At 43.8% G+C, this 23,665-nt stretch overlaps 1 protein-coding gene across 2 annotated transcripts in view; it reads right to left on the bottom strand.

Annotated features, from left to right (window-relative positions):
• ITPKA (inositol-trisphosphate 3-kinase A) overlaps positions 1–21,505 on the bottom strand; it is a 40,531-nt gene extending 19,026 nt beyond the window's left edge. For both annotated transcript variants that reach the window (XM_052782139.1, XM_052782140.1), the window contains exon 1: positions 20,794–21,505. In XM_052782139.1, coding sequence (XP_052638099.1) covers positions 20,794–21,297 — 504 coding nt within the window. In that variant the 5' untranslated portion in view covers positions 21,298–21,505. The remainder of the gene's footprint in view (positions 1–20,793) is intronic.
• Positions 21,506–23,665: the final 2,160 nt, after the last annotated feature.

Genomic DNA, 23,665 nt, shown 5'->3' with positions numbered 1-23,665 from the left:
ACTGGCATATGCAGACAAGATGCTGGCCAGATGAGGTATTCCCAACCTACTCAACCCTGGATAAAGGTAGCTGTTGCCATCATATCTATCCATTAAGAAACAGCAAAGACAAGCAGCAACTGAGAGCCACTGGTTCATGTAAGCACAGCTTTCTCCAGGCCTTTTCTTATGATGAGAGCACAACTTCATACTTTACTAGTATGCAGAAGCACAGCCACGATGATCCCTCAAATACACCAGTAGGACTTGGCTGAGGAAAACCCACTAAACCTCACTGGGAGGCATTTCATCCATTTTAAGGGGTTTTAGCTCAGGTCTCACTGTCCCCAAGAATTAATCCCCAGGAACTACCAGGTTTTCCTGAAACCCTTCCACCATTTCAGGACAAGGGCTGTAACATGCTAATAGCCAAGCTCACTGAACAGATTAGTGCAGACTCCCCGAATGGGGTGGAGTTTTTTGGTTGCTGTTGTTGTTTTACAGGCAGTATAGAACAACTGAAATATCTCTCTCAGCATACGCTGAATCCCTCAGGGACAGGAAAGCCACTCTGACTGCTAAGGGAAACGGGGGATAGGGACCTGAACCTTCCTCTGCTGTTCTGTAGAAAAATAAGTATAATATCTCCCTTATTTAAGGGTAAAATGAAAACAAAGATTCGGTTCTGTGAACACCTTAAAGGCGTGTAACTACCCTCAGGCAAGCACTGACAAACAGGTAACATACACAGGAATTTGCAGAATTGAGTCTGAAGTGAAGCAATTACAATAATTAAAAACACCAATCACATCTAAACTAGTAAGTATTGAGGGACAGGTGAAATAAGAAAAACCTTTTCTTCAGAAAAAAAAACACCCATCAGTTTTAATAATCCTAGCATGTTACTTGAAACTATAGTGAGTTAAAGAACAAAAGTCCACTGAAACGTAACATAAATCAACTGGGTCCCTAAAAAACCGTTCATTCTTCCATCAGCAGCAGAGTGGAGGAGTAGATTCTTGCCTGAGCTGGTAAATTTTCATGGAAATTCTGCTAGACTATAGTAAAATGATGACCCTTGAATCCTTTTTCCAGGAAAATTTCAGCAGCTGCTTTATCCAAGATCCTGTTGTCTTTTTTTGTGCACTAGTACAAAGCCTACGCAAGCCTACAGAGAGCTATTATGACAGCAAGAAACAAAAGGATAGTGAGAAATTTCTTTGTAATTTTTTTTTTCCCTAAAAGGCTTTAAGAAAGACTACTTAATTGTCAGTCATCATAATCTACTGTTCTCTTAAAGTCTTTACATCATTTAGGCTAAATTCTGCCACTCTGGGACATGGGGGCTGAAATCTGATCTGTAATGCTGGTTGCCACTGCCTGCTCAGTGTCTCACTAACTCCTAGAAGGAACAAGGTTCCTCCACAGGGACTTGCAAGGAGTACAGAAAACTATAATTATCAGAAAGTTCCTACATGTGTTTCAAAATAAGTCTGTAAGAGCCATGTGCCCAAAACACAAAAGCCCTAAGCAATACCTTGCCTGGCCATCTCAACCAAGGCAGTGCAAATGAGCAAGTGTGTGAGAAGGTGATGGGTGTTGGCCTCTGTCAGGACACAGTAACCAAACAATAGTGACTGAAAAAGTAACACCTGGGAACCCATCAGACCATTAGCTGGAACTGCCTTCTGCAAGCAGGCCCTAAACTAACACTAAGCATTACTAAGCTGGGTATCAGCTATGACTTATCCATGCACAGTATTAGTCATTCTCCAGTAGCTCACCTTTCTGCTGTGATTTTTTTTTCCCCCCTTCTCTTCCTTCTTCCTTTCTGGGTCACGCACTAGCACCTGTATTACTCTTTGAATGATACAACAAATCCTCATGAGGTCCGTAAGATTATTCACAGAGCTATCGTAAGTATCAGTGTGAGCAGGTGGTAGGGTCTAGTCCTGCAAATAGCTCTCTGCCAATATTTGTTCCTTCTAAACTCTGGGTATGTTTTACAGTTTTATTATTGTTTCAGTTTTACTTTTTATAGTATATACATTTACTTAACTCAATAAAATGTTTTTAAAACCCTAGAAGTTAATTTTATCTACAAAATCTTTGACTGTTTTATTTACCTTAGTTTTTTAAAACTGAAATAAATTAGCTTGAAAGCTAGTTTGTTTTCTTAACTCTTTATGCCACTTTACTCAATTATTTAATTCAATTTGGAAAATGAAATTAACATTCAGATTTGTTCTCCATTTTCAGTATTGTTTGTCACTTCATTTGAATTGGCTTTGACCTGACATATTGGACCTGCACAAAGAATTTAAATCTAGGTCCAAAGCTACCAGCCATATTATTTTAATGAACTAAGCCTAGCCTGAAAAAAACTTTGCTTTCATCTGCCTCAATGCAGCCACTATCTGCCATTACCACAAAAAACTTCCATAAGCAATCATTCTGAGTGGACCACAACCAAGACAATTACTAGCCTAATTTAATTACCTTGTAATTAGATATGCATGTAATTAGATATTACAACCTATTAAAAAAAAATAAATCACAAACACTTTAACAAAGAATCTACTGCTTTGTCAGAATCACAGTATTCTACCAAGACAGGTTGTTATCAATGTTATTTCCCCCAAATCAATGAGTTTTGCATGGGTGCAGCTTCACAGCAGCCAGCTTCAATGGTTACTAGGTATTTCATTTTTTCAAGGGATTGCAGCTCTGGGACAGCCAACTATATGGTTTCATCTTGTGGAGAGATCTGGGGATTTGAGTGATGTTATATTAAAAAAAAAAATTTTAAAAGATAGTGAGAGTTGCTGAGCAACATGATATCTTTCCGGTTACAGTCACAGAATTTGCCTACTGAGGGATTCTGGTTTTGAGTTCTTTCAGTTTGAGGCTTAGTGTAGTTGTCTTTGCAGATCTGAAAGAAGCAGGCAGTTGACTTGGTCAGATCCAGATCCTGGAACAAAGGACATTTTAATGCCCAGTATAAGCAAATTATAATTATCCTTGGTTTTTCTTCTAGTATATACAGATGTGTATATATATACACACATGCACACTTTTAAAATATGTAAAGCAGGTAGTAAAAGCTTTTCATTGCAGTCAATCAAAATTCCATGACTTTTTTTTTTTTTTTTAGTTGTCCAGAATATAACAACTCCTAGGCTTGGGATCATTCGGTATTTGAAGAAACTTAGAAGACCTAACAAGGCATTGTACTGCAATGGAGAAAGTGAGACATATGTGTCATTTTTCCCTTATTTGTTGGGAGAAATAAAACTTAAATATCCACAAAGGCTCTGTGTAGGTAAGCAAGGTGCAAGATTTGCCTATCGCTAAAACAAAAATGCCCCAAATAAAAAAATCCCTGAATTTGTCACATAAGGCACTTACTTTATACTTTCAGCAGCCAGTTTCTGTGCTTTTGCCCCTTATTAAAGGTTTCTGGAATCCTCAAACTAAGGAGATTCTTGCTGCCAAGTCTACTACCCACTTGGCTGAATCAGACATGAATCACAAATCGAGACAAAGATCTCAATGGGTGGGAGGTGAAAGAGCAAGTCAACAAGAAGAATGCTCCCCAAGCAAGCTCCAACAGGAGTATGTGAGCAAACTCTCACACAAACCTTTAGAACTAAGTTTCTGAGTACAACACTTGATTCAGCCCTCAAGATAGGATGAGGCTCTTACAGCAACTGACTTAGCCCCATTATTACCACATTTCATCTTCTCTTGTCTCTGAGCAGTAAACAGGTTCCTGATGCACACAAACACTAGTCCGCACAGTAGTGATTGTTCATGACTAGCAAAAAAGCTATTTAGGGCCAGAATTGAAATGTTGTTCTATGATAACTTACATCAATGGGTAGCCCAGCCCAGAGTCTGGAAATTTGAGCATAGGCTTTAAAAAGTCTGTGCCCTGACCTGATACGCAACAGCATCATTCTTCAGGCTGTCAGAGGTGCTATGCCAACCAACATCAACAGATAATTTGGCCAAATCACTGCAACTGGCCTTCTGCCAGGGCAGCTGTGTTACTTCAAATGCTGTCAGCTGTCACTCAAGGTATACAAACAGTGTAACCATGTCCCTGATCAAGGAAATCACTGAGAAATCTCCACATGCCAGACACCTTGGGAGCCTTGACCATCCTTGTATCTGCTTCAGTCCCCAGGGGAACTAACACTCACTGCTTTGTCACACAGTTGATCCTCCTATGGTGTACGAGTGCCAGCTGGAGCTGTAAGACTGATGATCAACAGCACGGGAGAACACACGCTCCTAAAGAACGGCAGTTTGCATGCTACAGGGGCAACTTCCTGATCAGCACCTCTCATCAGACCTGCCAGGCAAACTGTGACTACACCTTCAACTCTCCCTCCCTCTCTTTCACCATCCAGCCTCCAAACCTTTGAGAAGAAACGGTGCTCAGCCCATACTTAGCCCTTGATGCTTCCGGTTTTGCACTCAACCATGGGTGAGGGCCACAGCTGCTCAACCAGCATTTGGCAGGTGTATCCTCTGACTGCAAGGTTTTCGTTTCCTGTTTGTACCACACTCAAGATGGGCTGGGCTAAACCTCCAGGGTCATGAGAAACACTTAATGCAATAAGCAGAAACGACGCTGCAAGACAAGCCTCAGGTTCCTCTGTTTTCTCCTCTGTCATGCCTCACCATTCAGTGAGATGCATACATCATTTGGCTTCACTACCCTTTCGGATACTCGGTAAGCTTGCTGGATATTCACTGTGTCTGGACTAAAAGAAGTGAAGGAAAGAGAAATGGATGGTCGTTATCAGACTGAATTACTAGGAGCACAGAATCCCATGTCCCACTCCACAGTTGGATTCTACTCATAATTGCAGGAGCAGTCCCTCTCCAAATCAGAGGAAAATGAAGTGCAAAGTAGTGAAAGCATTGCTTGCCTTTCTGCAAACAGCATCAAGAGTCACAGTCTGCTGACTATTCTGCAGGTATCAACGTTAGCATCTTGTTTATGATCAAGCGAAATACCTACAACCTTTATGTCATTCCCAGGCCAAAAGCCAAAATAGCCAAGGAATTAGATGGCTGTGCTGTCACAAGGGTTTCCTTCACTTTTCCCACAGAGATGTTGTAAAAGCCAATACTGTTGACTGAAAGATTTTATTTTAATAAGAACCAACGTTTTCTGTTTTAAGGGATACTGAAATGTCTACCTTTGATAGCAGGCATTAAACATGGCCGTTATCTCTACCTTCGCAGCTTGTGCTCTGCTCTGAAAGACACTGGTTCTCTAACAGGATGGAGCCCTGCGACCTGTCCCTACTGAACACAGGAAAACTGAACCAAAGAGGTTCTGCCCCTACCAGGGTTCTGCCAGAATATCAGCCTTGCTGGAAACTGAAATGTTATTATCCAAGAAGTAAATGGAACGTTCTTCACTATAGTAAAGTTGACTCACTTTCAGAGCCCAGACATTTGAGATTTATCCAGGCTGTCCATCACCCAGAACAATTCTGTGGTAAATCAAACTCACTTTCACAGATGATGTGGCAGAAGGAAAGAAATCTTTCTTAACCTCCAAAACAACTGCAGTTTAAGTCTTTGGAAACTTCTTATGCCACAGTTTGGCAATTTGAGAATTCTCTGCCCATCCTCCATTTATTCTCCACTTGTCACAGGTCACTGATTGACATTACCAGTCATGAGAAAGGGACTTCTAGAAAGACAACACTCTTCAGATGAAGAAATGAACCCAACATCCTATTAGGTAGGGCACAGAATTACCAATTCCAAACAGGATGAATATTTGGGAACATTTGAAACCCAAACACATCCACACTTCTCTATACAGAGACCAATAAATAGGTTCAGTCTAAAACATAAGCACAATTTGTTAAGGCACAAACGTGTGATTTGTGAACTGTGCATGACCTCAAATTCAAATGTACTATGACAAGTGCCAATCCATTTAAATCAGGTGTAGTTTCTGCATAACATCAAGAGAGACTGTGTTCTGGCAACAAGCCAGGAAATAACTTCAAGAAGCTAATCTTCCCTGAGTGAACTCCAGGCACTTGGGAAGGAAGCTGAGCACGCGCTTCATCTTATTTGCTAAGGTGGTGCAGACTGTTACCTAGACACATAGCTCTATCCTACCTGCCCAACAGTTCAGGGCTAGGCTCACCACCAGTTTAACAGCCCAGTGATTCAGTGGCCACAGGAGAATGTCCAGTCTGAACAGATAAAGAGAAATGAAGGAAACTTTAATGCTTATCCTTTATTACACTTCCCCATTCACCACAAACCACTATCATCAGACAGAAATTGCAAAATTGTCTTCTATTAACTGGTCAAAGACTCCTCTCCTCCTATCCCTATCAGCTTGGGTTAGTGAATGCTTGTTGAAAGCTTACCATGCTTTCAATGTATCCTCGTGTAAGGGCCCCAGAAGCTGTATCCCATATAACTTTGAGATCCTGCCTGAAAGGAATGTAACACCGTAACAGTGGAAGACTATGGTGCTATAATTCATTTTTTCCTGTAGGAAAGGATAAGAAGCACAAGGACAGAGTTAAGGTTGCTGTAAGAACCTACTGATTATCTGTGATGATTGTGCTCCATTTTGATCACTATTCCATGAAAGTTTTGGCAAACTGGAGGAAAGTTCAGTGACAAATAACAAATAGCGTATCACTGAGGCTGAAAGAATTGTGTTTGTTTATCCCAAGAGGACCAAGCATGGCAACCGTCTTCTAATACACAACAAGTTTTCATAACTATAAGAGCAGTCAATTGCTCTCCATGTCCACTGGGAAGGACAAGAATAAATGGTTTTAATTTGCAACAAAACCAGAACATTCAGGTGAGAGATCACAAAAGGGCTTTCCAGGGCTATCAGTGAATTTTCAAACAGGCTTGACAAATGCCTGTAAAATTGTGGTCTAGCTCAGTCACAGAGGACACCTGCCACCAAGATAGAACTGGGCTGATCCCAGTGTCAATGAGCTGCGATACTTTTAAAGGAGTTCTAGTCACAAGCACCAAGCTGGTTCATCATCAATGGTCTAAAGATACTCATCTCCTGCAGGACAGTGAAGAAAGTTACATGATCCCTTTCTGTGCTTTATTTCCATTTCCTAAAAAGTAGTAAAACATTCATTTAAACAATTAAGTCCCTCACACCAACACTTGTCTGCAAATCAGGATTTCTGAAATTACTGTACACATGCATGTACATATACACATACATATAAAGAGATTACTTACAGATATTTATTTTTAAGAGGTACTTACATAACTTTTTTCCTTCCTACCATGATAATTCAGCTTCTAACATCCTAAAACATCAGACACTCATTTGCAAAAGATCCGAGCAAACTCCACTGCTTCAGTATGGGATCTAGGTCCAGACACATGCCCTTTCTCTGCTCCAGTTCCTACAACTGCAGGCTGCAATAGCTCCACTTCAGAACACTGTTGAACAATTTAAGTAATTGACGTTTGTAAACTAAATTAAAGGCACTCAAATAAGGCATTCAAGTACTCAGATAAACAGCAATATAGTGTTAAGTAAAAAGGATTATTAAAGTTTAAAAATTTGTCATGTAAAAACCAGATCAGACATACACTAGTAACAGTTTGCCATCTGCTCTTCTAATCTATCACAAGACAAGGTCCAGTACTCCGTCTCTTCTCCTTTGTCTCCTCCAAACCCACACCTCCATTTTCCTCTAAAGAAGCATAAGCAGTTACTGCTTCACCTATCATGTACGCCACTGTTCAAATACGGCCCACCCTTTGCAATGGAATGCAAGTGTCAACATGCGATAGGCACTGTTATTTAGCGGGGTGTGGTATTTACCTAGGGGAAAGCCACATCCTTCAGCAACCACTTTAATAACTCTGAGCTTTAACATAGTAACTGTGAGATTATTCCAAACCACTGTGTTGAAAGGATTTAAAAAAAAACAAACAAAAAAACCAAAACAAAACACCACCAAAAAAACTCCACAAACAAAAAAACCCCACACAAACAAGAAACATACTCCTATTTGGGTTAGCATCAGAACAAAACAAGTGGGGCCAGTGTCCCAGACAGGATGGAAGCCCATAAATGGAACATGGCAATGATGGAGAAACCCAGAATTATATGGAAATGGAGACCCTTCACCTTCCCCCATAGCAGTGAGAGGGCCTTCAGGTTATGAGGTAGTTGTTTGTTTTTGGAGCAAACCTAAGATTAGAGAAACGCTTCCTGCCCCAAGTCAGCACTAGGAACTATGTAAGGAATCTGGAGAAAAGATGACTTCTCCCTTGAGCAAAACTACAGGATCAAAAGAGAATTTCTGTTAACAGAACACCACAAGAAAGGCAAGTTGAATTCCTCCTCCGTATCAGAACCAGGTATTCCCAGCAGACAAGGGATTATTTAAGATTTTAATTTCCATAATGTAGCCTTAAGAAAGAGAGTCAAATTCAGACCTTACATAAGCAGGAGTGACTCAACGAAAGACTGAAACTGAAACAAGGCATCTGCCTTCCTGAAGAGTTGTGGGCGTTTGAACAATAGTGAATGTGTTGTACAGAGTATGTTTCCTCTACCCTGAAGGTAAACAAATGTGTTTACAATCAAGGTCCTGGAGATCCCACCTTTTTAGAAGCACAAACATCAATTGCCAATTATTAAGACACAAACCCACCTAAAAATAAAATAAAATAAACAGGATGTAGTTTATACAGAGACCATTTATCTACCAAAACTTTTATCTCACAGTAAAAGAGACCAAAAAACCCCATAAAACTTAAAAGAATCTCGCACTGTTGCCTCCTAGCAACAGAACTGCAAGCCACACTCCCGTATCTTGCACAACCACCTACACCAGCCTCCTGAAATATGGAGCAAGCAGCAGCTTCTATGCCAGATTGGACATGGGTAACAGAAGCCAAGTGACCAACACCAATACACCAGGGCTCAGCAGATAAAGAAAAGACAGACATTTGAAATGTCATTTGCAGGTGGTTTCTGGCTTATGCTGCACACAGGGGAACAAGCCATGCAGAGAAGTTACTTTACAAGCCAAGACTGATTTTGCTTCCCTGTCTGCTCTTTTTCTTGAAGAATGCAATGTAAAAAGAAAATTGGCAACTTGGCTACATTCATCCTACAGCCATCCCCTGTCCCAGACAGGATCGCTGCCTATACAATCAGAGGACTGAAAAGGCAGACTGGGATCAAGACACACAACTATGGCAATGGGAGAGGACATATTTCTAGAGATAATGCAGAAAATCCCAGGGGATAAACAGGGATGGGAAAAAGATCATTAGTTTTCTGTCACTCCAGTTTTAATATTGGAATGGGAAACGATGCTCAGGACATCAGCCAGTCCTGCTGCTGGAAAAAGACTTGGAGGCTGTTGGTGTAGTGATTAGCAAGCACAGGGCTGTTAGATAGCACAGGACTTCCATCCTCCCTCGTCTCATTCCTGAAGTCACATATCCTCTTTGGTCTTGCTATAAACTTTGGGAAAACAAGTCATGAAACTGTTACAGAGGCCTGATTAGTGCCCAGATTCATGTAGATTATCAGGCCAGAGAGAACTCCAGAGACTCAATTCTTCCTAACTTATTTAAAACATGGCTTCATTATTTTTTCTACTGAATGCATTTGCTAGCCATGGTGGCATCATGAGCAAGTGATAGGCAAAAGCACCTGGAAGTCAGGAATCTCTACTTTAAAATCCTCTCACAGGATTTTCAACAGAATGGCAAGATCTATCCTGAAATGAGTACCTTGGGATTTAATTGCTTACTCCTTCTGGGTTAGTACAAAGAAGGCAAAAAGTGTTCCTTATCTAAATTCCATAGAGCAAGACAATACAAACTGTATCCAATTATCAGCCCAAAATTCTGACACTCAGCATTTTGCACTATGAAAAGTGAAAGCTGGAGTGTAGGAAGGTTTCCTAGTTTCTTCAGATTACATTCTTTTCTGAAGAAAGCTGACCCTTCGTGGAACCAGTGCTGCTGTTCCTACAGAAAGTGCATGGGTGGGAATGGCTGAGGAGGGAGCCCACAGCAAGCAGAGCTTATCATGATTAGAACATTCAGGTCAAGTGCACTTAGCCAACAACCCACTCAAACCCAGCAAAAGATAACAAACAGCCAATCTGCACGCAGGAACACTGTTCACAGATTTTTATCCTTTCTATCACTGCTACCACGTAAGCATACAGCAATGGAGAAAAATACAGAGGCCACCTTTTAAGACTTGCTCTAGCTCTGCCTCTTTCAGAAGATCAAGGTCTCAAAACCCAGATTTCCTGTACAGCCACTAAAGCACAAATGCACAAGAAGTCTTTCTGTTTCTGTGTGTCTCTTTTTCCTGAGAATTGCTCAAAGTTACTCACCTCAAAGAAGGGCAAAACCTGTTTGCTTCAGACTGAACAATTCCAACTAAACTTCAGCCATTTCCAAGGCTAGAAAAAGATATATATTGATCCTACTACAAAATTTCTGACAAATCCTCTAAAAAGCTTTTTAACCTTGAGTTTTGAGGAAGGAGCCTGAAATTTGGCAAGAAGAGAGTTTTCAAAGCAGAAGTAGGCCATGGGAAGAGCAGAAGTCAACCTGACCAAATCTGGCAATCTATAAGATCCTCAAGTTCATTTGCAGTAGACACTTTTTAGTCTTTAGAAGTTACCTTCTGTGGAGATTGCTGGGCACAGCCCACACAAAGGACTGATGGAGCTCAGCTGTGCGGGGTGTGCTCAGCCATCCCACTTTTCAGACACAGGCAAGCTTGAGGAGGCTCAGCTGTGCACAAGGCAGCTGTGACCTAGGTTTGCCCGATATAAGAGGGCCATGTCTCACTGGGCCTGAAGAGCCTGTCCAAGTACAGCACTCCTTTGAGTGCCCTCTTCAACACGGGCACGTTAAACAGGCCAGCCAGCTCTAGCTTACTTTGCAGCATATGCTTTGGAAGTGAAGGGAGGATGAGACATCATTGCCATGTGTCAGCGCCTTCCACTACTGGAACGTGTTCAGATGCAGAATTATGTTTGCACTGGAACTTTAATAATGTCTTAAATGCAAAATGGAGAACTCGAAAGTTAGAAATTTTCAGAATTAAAGTTTTTGGTGCAAACTTAAGCTATCATCTTTACGGCAAAGCTAACCCTTTTCTGCAGAGTTTATGATGTAGTCTTTAATTATATAATAACATATTGTAGTTCCTATTCATTCAGTGTAAACAAACAATTCCCAATTCTATAAAAAGCAGGGTTTTTTAATTCTGTCCTCACTGGCTTTACCATTTTTACTTCACTTCCTGGAAATCTACTGTAAACATAATTACTAAGTTGTGTGTGGTAGTTTTAAGACTGCCATCACTGCAGTAGTAGAGTGCTTTCCAAATTTTAATGAATTTGTTTTCACAATCTCTGTTATGCAAACTGGTTTATTCATATCTTATAGGGAAAATACTGAAGGAAAGATAGGCTAATATGAAAAGTACCCACTGATTTTGAAATCCCTATCTGAGGTGTCAATTTTTGCTTTTCCTAATACCTAGTGTTATACAATACTGTAGAACAGCGTTGTAGAACAGCTCCCATTAACTTTGGTTGCAGGTACAAATGTTCAGCATTTCTGCTACTAAGACCCATACTCTCAAGTCAGTCAATAGGAGAATGAGAAAAATACAGTTAGTGGCTATGGTGGAAGTCTGCATAAACAATCTGCCTAGTCTCTCCAAGGGACACTGTGAAAGGCAAGCAATTCTCCACATCAGCATTCAGCAGCTTTACATCTGGAAGTCAGTCTTTCTCTTCCTGTGATCTGCCTGATTGGCTGCATACCTATCTATGAAGAAACAGAGGTCCTGCAACACACAGCATCAGTCACTATGGAACTGTAACTTGTCCTTTGAGTTGATAAGAAATATAAAACAGCTGCTTATTAGTTGACAGACATGCGTTCTGTGCATCAAGTACTATACCTGCTCATAATTAAAGACTGTAGAACATTAATATACACACACCGCAATCACTTTAGTTTTTTTATTTCATATATTGTTCAATGCTTGACTGAATGATGATTTCTTAATATAGTTGTCTCATGTTCTCCCGATGTGGTTTTTTTGAGAATATATTTTCCTTGGTTTTTAAAGCAATAGTCTGCTTGCCTATTAAGTTTTGATCTTCTGTCTAGTCTTTCCCCTCGCATTTCCAGTGGCATTTCCCAACCAGTACCAATCACTCCCCCTCCTGTTAGCCTGTACGTATCCTGTACCTGTCACAACCCTCTTACCGCCCTCATCTTCAAAGTTTTGCCCTTGACTAGCCTGCGTTAGAATCACACAGCTTCCCGTTGCAATGTGCCTGCCCGTACAACTGGTCATTTGAAAGCACAAGAGAAGACCACTACCTGTGCCACATGCTCAGGGGTTCTTTGAAGATTTTCAGCAGAGCTGGTGATTTCAGAGCATCTGAACACGTTCCAGTAGTGGAAGGCGCTGACACATGGCAATGATGTCTCATCCTCCCTTCACTTCCAAAGCATATGCTGCAAAGTAAGCTAGAGCTGGCTGGCCTGTTTAACGTGCCCGTGTTGAAGAGGGCACTCAAAGGAGTGCTGTACTTGGACAGGCTCTTCAGGCCCAGTGAGACATGGCCCTCTTATATCGGGCAAACCTAGGTCACAGCTGCCTTGTGCACAGCTGAGCCTCCTCAAGCTTGCCTGTGTCTGAAAAGTGGGATGGCTGAGCACACCCCGCACAGCTGAGCTCCATCAGTCCCTTGTGTGCACTACATACAGACCTTGACTAGCACCAGCACCTCAAAGGTGAGAAGTAGAAACCTACATTTGATTCAGCACTCCACTACAGGAAGCAAAGAAAGTATAGCACAGAAATAACATGCTGTCCACAGTGAACATCACTGAGAAGAACCACTGCAGTGTTCTGAACTATATGAAGCTGCTTGAAAAAAGCAAAGACACAAAGAAAGCTGTATTTTCTGTAGCAGCTCAGAGTAGCAAAGGCAACTAAAGCTAAGACCGGATCATTTTATGTCAGGACGTGGCAGAGATCAGGGGACAGAATCAGACTAACAATGAACGATGATTTCCTACCATCACCGGAAAACAAAGGCATTCTCTTTCTCTGCAGTGTTCAACATAATTTACCAAGAGGTATTGCCCTTATCATATGAAAGTTGTGTGAAGACTACAGTGGTTTGCACTCTCCTCTGATACATCACAAGTGAACTGTGCCATTGCCACTAGCTTTCTTACTCACACAGTTCTGCAAGATCCCAGCTTCCTGTTAAACAGGTAATCATTTAGTGCACTGATGAATCATACACAGTGCCAATTACATGCAGACATAACATGTATCTATACCTATTCTTTATCACCTGTAACCACACCTCTGTTATCAATGTGGCTCAAGTATGGATGAGGTCAGAAGGCTGACGAAGAACGGCAGGTTGAAGTTGAATGTGAGTAAAATAAAGGTGATATCGGTGGACTGGGGTAAACAGTTTGAAGAGTTTGCATTCACTGCACCACCTTACTTGGGTATTTCAGCCTGTAGATAAGGAGTGTTCCTGGATTCTGGGTTAATGCCAAGCTCCCGCAAAGCAGTGTCTGTGTCATGCTTGCTATAGTCACCAACTGCCTTGGAGACTCTGTCCCAAGCTCTAAATCTGGATCATGCCAGGTCTACGATATTGCTTCAAATGAGCTGCAAATTGGTCTTTGGCTAACTTCTTCCCGAGCTTGCCAAGGAATAGAAGGTTTGGTAACAGGCAATAATAGCCAGGCCTGATGGGTTCAGGGTAGGTTTCTATAGCATCAGTCTCACACTTCCATGTTCTGGAATGTAAAGGAAAATTTCACCCCTTGTGGGAAGCTCAGTGTTTATCGATACAAAACCCCACCCAAATGCTGCTGGCTATGTGTTATCCCAGAAAGCATTCTCCATTACTAACAAGAATGGATCAGTTAAGCAGTGGAAACAATATACCAATGTGTTTGCTAGTCTGACACTGGATGAACAGGTAGCCTCTCCGCTTTCCCTATGCTTTTGCTCAGAATGAACTGATGGAGACTAACACCTGCTTTTTTTTTCTTGCCTTTTTTTTTTCTTTTTTTTTTAATGATATTTTTCCCCAGGTATGCTATGCTATGGGCAGACAACACCATCTTGCCCAACTTATGAGCCTTTTAGAGGAAGCTCTGTTGGTAGAGAAGGTTGAGAAGAGCACTTAAAAATGCAATCTAAACCTACGCTATGCAAGATCCAAATTAACATGGACTGACAAGCCAATTCTTTCTGCCTCAGCCCCCTTTCTCTGCAAAAACTACACTGACAGAGAAGGTAGAAGAGAGACAGTGACTCAACTGGTGCTGTACATAAGACAAGATCACTTTTTCCTTCCAAGATGTGCAAGAATAATATTACCTTTTCTGCCATCACATTTTATAGATAATCACCACAAAATGCTGTATGATGATCCTTAGTTCTTCTCTCAGTCACTGCTAAACAAAACAACTATCTACCACATAAACATTTGTGCATTCTTAGCTTCCAGAAATATTAGTGGTATTAAATTGCATCACATTGTCAGCATTTAATCAAACTGATTCACTTTAACACATTCCATTTATAATAAACCTTAGATGTGATTTGAGAAGTTACTTTTGTCTATGTTAACTACCACACATTCAATTAAAAAAATGTTGACCCTCCACAGACCAGTCTAATAGAGTAAGAATGTCAGAACCCAAAAGTATACAGACATGCACAATTTCCAAATTATTGCTCCAGCCACTACCCTTATTCCTTTTGAGACTGGCATTGGGTTTTCACAAATAAATCTTCAACTCTGCTGCGTCAATGATAGCTCGAGAAAAATCTGCTTACGTATGCCCTCTTTAAATATGAATGCATCACCCGATGGTGAGGAGTCGCTGTTACTTTCTTTCCCTCTTTCCAGATATAATAAGAATTATAAGGAGGTTTGAACTGTAGAAGTGCACATATAGAGAAACTTCTGTTTCCAACAGGTCCATAAGAAAAAAATTATAATAGAGCTCTTTTCATTTTAAACTGTACACCCAAGCAACATGTCCTTTAACATAAGAAAAGTGAAAACTATCAGATGGAAATTGACTCAAAAGAGAAAAATCTTGTAACCTCTAAGTCACCATTTGAGATGTATCCAGGATCAGAAGCTCTTAACTGATAAGACACTTAATTGCCCCTCTCAACTGATTTGGTAAGACCTAACTCATTTCCTACTAGACAAGAATCCACATTACTAATAAACAGTGATGACTAGAACTGATACTGTTGATGTTTCGACATACTCCACCACTTGAGTGTACAGTGGAGAAGAAGCCATCCTCAAACTGAGAGAAGGCTCCCAATTCAGAGTTTTCGCCCAATAACTGTGTGGCATGGAAATGTGGAATGTACTCTACTGCTGTTCACCTCATATTTGTTCAGTATACAATAGGAAGATTTCAGTATACAGGACTGTCATTATAAATCAGCATTTTTTTTAGAACCATGAAACATATTCCATTAAAAGTAGTTGTTCCATGAGCAGCAAACTAATGAAGCCTGGTTTCTACTGTCCTTCACCCTTATCAGAGTAACTACAGCTTGTCACTGTCCTCTATAAACTTGTGCCAAAAAACCTCCAATCCCTCTCATATTTACACACACACACCTCACCCCTCAATTTCCTCACCTGTTCCTCAGCTAGTGCCTTCCACATTCCCTAACCTCACCAGCCCATAACACTGTATGCTCCCTCCCATACTTTCTCCTAATTACCCTCAGGACAAGAGACACTACCTGCTGCAGCTGGCTCTAGCACATAAGCACTAATCAACTAGCCAATATGCACATGCCAATTTGCTAGTTAACAGGCAAAACAGAAGACAACTGTTGAACTCATCTTGCACCTTCTCCCCCTGAGAAGAAAAGGTATGCACTTATTTTGGTTTCGTCTCTTCCACCCAGAAGCTGACCTTTGTGGAACTTTAAAGAGCTCTTGAAAAAACTTGGAGATGTCTATGCCACTGACAAATTCAGCTAAAATCTACTAAAGCTGTTAAAATGGAATTGATAGAGTGATTACACAAGCTTTCTTTCCTTTGGAAAGTAGGCTAAAAACCCATTAACAGTCTTACTTATGTCATCCCTTCGTTCCCATTCTTCACTTAAAAATAACAATTCTATTCTACTGCATTAGCTTATGTAATCCACCCCTGAGCTGAAGTAGTTGAAACTTGCGGTCTGTATTTATTAAGTGTGTGTGCCCCTCTATATGTTTGTCCATTTTAAGGTGCTTGGTATTATGAAAAATAATGGCAAGAAGATCAGTGAAACCAAATAAGCCTCACTAACAGCTATCCTCCAAAGTTTCTGGACTGGTATCACTGCAAGCAAGAAGTGAACTGCCTTTTCTCTAGCAAGCTGTCAGCTGTTCTCATGGTTACAGATCTAGGAATTTGGAATGACAGGTCACAGTTATGAGAACGAGTAGATTTATTTGGCATGTTTCTATCTAGTAAATAACATTCTCTTATGAAGAGGACAAGAGGCTGCTGTACATTATCATGGTGATTATTCTCTGTGAAAACCACTTTTTAAAGTCTCTGTCCCAACAAAGAAGGTGCTAACCAGACTCACGTATTTCTTAAAATTGCTCACTCACAGAATGAAGACAAAAATATATAACTCTTTCACTCTCTCCATTACTATAAATGGACCACTGGTGCTTTCACTGCAAGATTCAACTGTGTATACACACTTCCCAGATGGCATGAAGCAAGGGTAGAAAAGCACGCTTCCCATTTAAATGCAAGGGAAGGCAAGAATGTTAACGGTTGTCATAGAGTAAAATCTATCCTGTCAATTGGCTAGTTGAAAAATAACCAATATTTTTTTATTAACTGCCAAGATTTGTTAAGCTCCAGCTATGGCGTTATGCAAATTACATTAGCACAGCTATGCGCAATTGGTTTTCACAGAACCACAAGTTCAGCTAACAGGACGGCAGCAGAACAGGCTTCTCTCACACTTCCAACTCTTCATTGCTGGATGGGTCTTCCTCTAGGGAAGCCAGGGCAGTCCAGTTTCCAAAGCCTCTGTTAATTATTGCAAAATTAAATGCGGAACTTGTGCAGAGGAACTGGAACACCACCCACTGAGCTTCTCTCAAAGGTGGGCTTGCCTAGATGCGAACAAGAACAAGTGTTTTGTCCCTGCTGAGCCAGGCTGGGACTGTACTGTAATTGTCAGTCATTGGCCCCAAGGTATTCACTCCCCCCAACAGGGGCCCTAACACTCCAGGGGCATGCCCACATACTGCGCTCAATAAGAAACAAAAATCTAACGCTGTCATGATGTGCCAATTCCTCCAACCCAGAATGCTCTGTGAAACACTTAACTGAATCACTCATCCTCTTGGAGAGCTCTCCGTTTGCCTAGTCAGCTGCCAGTGAGAACCATCCTTCAGGGGGCACAGTTGGAGACAGCACTCCCAGGCTTACCATCCCAGGATTTAAGGCCTGATAACTCCACGGCAGCAAGCTCTGTATACAGAGGAAGGGCTCCAGAGTTTCCTGTCTCTCATACAGGCCTGCACAGGAAACTTGAGAGGCCACAATATTTCAAAGACCCAACTGGGTCTTGATTTCTGGGTCAACAGTAGAGAGGCCTCCCGCCGAGAGGCCTGGGAGGGCCTTCTTCAGCTTAGGTCTCAAGTTCCTGGGTCTGCAGATGGAAGCCTTGAAGCCCTGATAACAGGAACATTATCGGAACTTCTACTCCCACAGTTGAAGACCTGGGCAAGTTTCCAAGGTCCCTGCTAGGCACTGGGGAGTCTGGTAGGCTTGACAGTCCAGCAGTCCTCTGAGCGCTGGTCTGAGCTTAGTCATAAGGTGCCAGGCTCCAAATTAATTTCTAACATTTCCAAAGAAAAGTCTAAGGAAATTCCAATACAAGGAAAATTTAAAAATGTTACCATTTCCCTCGAATCAGGAAACAGCAAGTTTGGCCCACCTCTGATTTCTGTTTCCTTCAGAAAAGTCTCTATCCTTTGTGTTCCACTCTGAGAACAAGCCTTCATCTATTAAAATACATACACTAAAACCAATAAATATGAACAAAATATGCCAATTTGCTCCTAAATAGCATCTTCAAAATATAAAACCATTCCCTGAGTTATCCTAAAATTTCTAGTTATTTTCACATGTACATGCCTGCCTTGAACCCGAAGCCTTCCGTTCTAAAACACACTTATTCATCCTGCCTCAAGATGAATTAGTAGAAAGGACACATGCCGTAAAGCTGAACCCACAGAGGTTCAAAGCACAGGCTCCTACTTTGGCATGCTATGTACTCACTGCTTCACTACAGAAATGGTCTGTGAAGACTGGACAGCTGGCCGTAGGGATTGCTAGTATCACAGCATTGTCCAGTACCAAAAGACATCAAACACAAGAACAAGGCTGTCTGGGTCACCTCCAGGTATCAGCAAGTACACAGTGTAGCCACTTGAGATGAAGGGCAGTGTGCCTGACCACCAGGAAAACAGCAGATTCCTAGGATTCAAGCTCTCGGTGGGTAATGTGGCAAGAAAAGGGAGGGACGAACTACCGGAGCACACATTAAGCAGGTGAAAGACTTGGCCCACTTAATTTATTAGGCAGTGTCATGAAGTTGGTGATACTTAGTTCTGCTGGTTTAGAGTCCCAGGTACTAGTCCCAGCTCTGGTTTGCTAGCCGGCCACAGAAGTGATTACGAGATAAAGAACATCAATCAGAATGCAGGCTCTTGGTGGGCAGTTTGCCCCATCTTCCCCTACACTGCAAGTATGGAAAAGTAACTCAGCCTTTAAAAACATAAAGTATTTTAGCAGTTGAGTGAATACTTACTTTACCAATGAGACATTAAAAAATCCTGCAGCTGCATTAAACTTGGGAAACCCGCAAAAACTTTTTCAAAAATTGAATTCACATAATACTATTAAAGTTTTAAATTTCACACACACCTAAATGAATAGAAAATTCTCTCGGAGTTTAAAACATTCATAATACAGCTATTTTTAGTTTGTCTATAAATCATTGTTAAAGACCTTCTTCTTTACTTTTAAAATTTTCTTTTCTTGTAATTAAAAGGTGACTAAAGCCTTCTCCAATTTTGCAGTGCCTAGAAACTTCATATAATTTAAAAGAAAGTAATACCACTCACATCCACTTATTCTGTATGGTTTAGACACATGCATGTCAGACTGTAGGGAAGGATATAGTTCTAATGAATGATTTAGGACTCAATATTGCATACAATACCAATGACTTCAGAGATGCAAAAGCAAAACCTTAAAGGTAGCACAGTTTCTTGTCTGAAGAATTGGTTTTGCTTCAGTCTATATTCACAGACAAGTTAACCAGATGCCACAATGCTATCTCAGCATTCTCCATATTACTGAAGTGTTATCACTAAATTCTTTTGTCCCTATTAACCACGCAAACAGCCCACTGCAATAGCAGGGATATTGAGTCAAACAATCCTATAGCCCTTTTCCATCTTTAATTTCTATTCTGCTACTTTCACAAAATGCCCACTAGCATAGCATGTATTCTAGAAAAGAAAGCAAAACAGTAGTAATTGTTTCCCCTACACACCAGATTCTCTCTCAGGATCAAAAGTACAAATTAAGTAGTAGTATTATCGGTTTCTTGATATGCAATATGACAAAGTACAAAACCTCTTTATTTTTTCTCTTCCAAAACCAGGCCACAAGTTGATGCAAACAAAACCAATATTGCGCACAGCATTTTAGCTCCTGTACTATGTGTCCTCTAAAGTAGTAAACCCACAATTACCATGAGAAAAGTCCAGCTGGAGGTATCACCTACAAGTTGCATTACTTCTTGCTTATACATTTTTTCAAAACATATGTTCTGCTTGAAAACAATTCAGTGCCAATGAGCTAGCAGCAAAACAACAATTCAAGTTGTGGTCTCAAATAAAGGTAGGAGGGGGAATTTGCTAAAGCAACATATTTCAGTTACAAAACCCCAAGAAGCATACTATAAGGAGTCAGGCAAATATATATTAAAGATCATGAAAAAACAACTAACTATATGCCTTTAAAAGTGTACTTCATGGATGAAAGCTGCCAAATTACAGAGGGGATTTACTGAGAAGAATGTGTTACTGCCAGAATGGACAAAAGCATGCATTCTACCCATTCCAAGCTCCTCCCCATCTCCTGTCATGCTCACAGCAAGCAGCAGCTCAAAAAATTGACAACCACAGACTCCAGGATTAGAAGAGACAAAAAATACCTGCTGGTAAATGCCTGGAAAAATTTTGTTTTGAAGATCTGATAAAGGAAACTGGGGAAAAAAAAAGCCACACACACAAAAAAACCCAACCCACTTATGATCAAAACACGTGCCCCCACATTCTTGGGACATCAAGCACAATTTCACTGCAGAAAGGAAACAGCGCACACCTGGCCGGGTTTTAGAAGAGCCGACGAGCAGCAGCAGCAGCGTTTTTCAAACAGGCACATCAACCTGTATACCGTATCGCACTGCTGCTGGCCCCACGGCAGGAGTTTGCCCGGAGTTTGCGTGGAGTTGGGTCACGGAAACCTCACTCCAAACGGGAGCGCCTGGTGACCCCGAAGCCCCCCGGGGGGGCACCCAGCAGGCCCACCTGGCCGCCCCCCGGGCAAGCGCCCGCCGCCAGCTGGCGAACCGCCTTCCCCCCCGCGACTCCCTACCTGGTTGGTGTCCTCGCCGTGCTCCAGGTGCACGATGCCCTGGCTCCTGCCCTCCGTGTCGCTCAGCACGTCGTCCTCCGAGTCCTCCAGGAGGGACGAGGAGCCGGTGGAGGAGAGCGAGGAGGTGGAAAGCCTGCGGGACTGCAGGTGCAGCGAGCTGTCCGTCCTCAGCCAGCCGCTCTCCGGGTGCGGCGGCTGCGCCTGGGGGCTGCCCTGCGCCTCCTCGCTCTCCTCGGCGGTGACGGTGAGCCGCGGGATGACGGGCGGCAGCACCCCATTGGGGGGCCGGCAGCCCCTCTTCGCCGGGTCGGGCAGCTGCCGGGCGGCTGCGGCGGCGACGGCGGCGCAGCGAGCCTCGAAGAGGGAGCGGAGCTCCCCCACGCTCAGCCGCTTGGCCCGGCTGAGGTCCGGGCTGCTGTGCAGCCCCGCGCGGGGCTCCATGGCGGGGTCGGCGCCGGGCGCCTGCCGGGCAGCGCCCCAGGGCCGGCGGCCGGGGGCGTGCATGGGGGAACGCCGCGCCGCCGGGGAAACTCCTTTGTGGCTCAGTCTCCGGCCGCTGCTCGGAGCCTGGCGGTGAGGCTCATGTCCAGCCCGCCCTCCCTGGGCAGCTCTGACTCACCCGCGGCGACAGCCGGAGGCGGCTACCGTGCTCGCTGACCCGGCGCCAGGGCCATGGGGGAGCGCTGAGCCAGCCCGCCCGCCCGCTCGCTCGCCCGCCGCCACCGCCCCGCTCCGCCTCGGCGCTGAGGGGAGGAGCGAGCCGAGCCGAGCGGCGGGGAGCCCCTGCCCGCCCCTTCGCCGCCGCCGCCTACCGCCCTTTTGGTTTCGCTTTCCCCTGAGGCGGCCCCCGGGCTGCAGCCTCGGGGTGTCCCGGCGGGGCGCTTCCCGCCTTACACTCTGCGCGCGCCGCCGCCGCCCGGCTCCAACAGCCGCTGCCTCGCGCCCCCCACCGGGTAACGGCTCCCCGGGCACGGCGGCTGCGCAGCGCCCGCGGGCCGGAGGGGCGGTGCGGCCCGCCCTGAGCCCCCTACCAGCTTTGAGGGGGGGGGGGGAGAGCGGAGGGGTAGGCGGCTTTTTAGGCCCTCACGGCATTTCGACCCCCTCAGCCCCCCCCCCCCCCCGTGGCGGTCTGAGGTCCGTGTGTGACACCCCCCCCCCCCCCCGGTGGGCGCTGCTCGCGGGACCGTACCTCGGCGCACGCCCCGGCCCCCACGGCGCCGCGGGGCGCCGGTGCCCGGGCTGCTATGGCGGGACCCCGGTGTGCCTGGGGGTGGCTGAGCTCGGCCCGCGGGGGCTGGTGAGTGAGTTGTCACCGACCCGCCGGGGAGCGGGGTGGTTTGTGCGCGAGCGACCCGCGTAGCGAGTCGGGACCGCCGAACTGCGCGGTGCTAGCCGCTGAGGGTGCGCCCGCCTCGCTTGCGTGGGCCGCCCTCCGTGCCTCCGGAGCAGCGCAGGAGGTTCCCGCCGACCGCGCCGGTCGGGTTTCACGTCTGGCGTGTGACATCGTCGGGCGGTTTGCGAACAGGCCCGCCTGCCTGTGGCAGAGGCTGCAGGGCAGGGCCGTCCTCCGGTAAAGCCTGGGTTTTCCCGTCAGTCAGCGCTTTACCTGCTGAGCTGTGCTTAATCAGGTTGCCTTAAGCTCCAGGCTGCTGAGATACCCCAGCCACCTTTACTGAATGGATTTCTGCAAGCAACACCCCCCACCTCGGGACTTCTTGCCTGCTTAACTCCCACTCTTTACCTAAAACGTACCCCGTGCTGGGCTGCGGCATGTGTTGTAATCGAAGCTATTAAGACCTTTGGAACAGGAAAGGCGTCCTACCGTAGGGTTACATCAGCTGAGATGATTAGTAAAACTAATAATTTTGGAACCAAATGCTAAAGTCTTCAACTTAGTTTTTGCTCATTTATCTCATTGTTTCCTTGTACTCTCCCATCTGTCTCTCACCATCTGTTGTCTCTTGCCTGGTACTTGGGCTGCGAGCTCCTTGCAAAAGCGGCTGTGCTCACTCAACACGTAATGCAGCGTAGCCCGGGCCACAGCTGGGACTCCTTGGTCCTGTGATACTATAAATAATTTGTTAATCTGTCTTAATTCGTTCAGATTATTCAGTTGTGGTTGACTCTTTTGTGGCTCAATCATGCAGGTAGTCTTTGAAAAAGTCTGTTTCGACAGGCACCACATGACATGCCTTCTCGTGAGGCAACTGCCGTGCTGCTCACAAAGCCCACGGCTTGCAAATGCCTGGGAGCAGACACGAAGGCAGCTGGGGAAGTTCATAAATAAAAATTCAGGTGCCTTTAGATGCTTTTCTAGAATTAGGTGGTGCCTAGCCAGGAATTTGGACAGTCTGAATTTCCAGCTTAAATGGCCAAGCCTGTGGTGGATTTAGTTCTTTGTGTAGAAGCAGTTGTGGGAGTTGTCCCAAGGAGCTGCCAAGGTGCATGTGGTGGGTGAGGCAGGGGTGACAGCCACCGCCAAATTATGTAAAAACACTAGCAGTAAAGTGCAGAAGAAAATGGCTGGCAGTGCAGCTTTTCACCGACAGACAGAGAGAAAACCGAATGGCCTCTAGGAGGGTGTTCCTTCATGGTGGACCATAACGGCTTTAAGTTCTTTCTGAAAGAAGACAGAGTCACCACTTTTATTACTAACTCTGTAATTAGTTTCAAATTTTATAGTGCAGAAAGGCAGTCTCAAAATGTGAAGACTGATTAGGCCTAATACATACCTAAAGTCATAACAGTTTAATCAAAAGCATGATTTTATAATTGATGATTTTATGAAAAGACTCACAGTGATACATTTACAGAGCAGAAACACAGAGGCCAGGTTTAAACGGGTATCCAAGATTACACACACACAGGTTGG

The sequence above is a fragment of the Harpia harpyja genome, chromosome 3 (genome assembly GCF_026419915.1).
Source record: "Harpia harpyja isolate bHarHar1 chromosome 3, bHarHar1 primary haplotype, whole genome shotgun sequence".
In the NCBI taxonomy this organism is placed as follows: domain Eukaryota; kingdom Metazoa; phylum Chordata; class Aves; order Accipitriformes; family Accipitridae; genus Harpia; species Harpia harpyja.
This window is presented reverse-complemented; position numbering and strand designations above follow the sequence as displayed.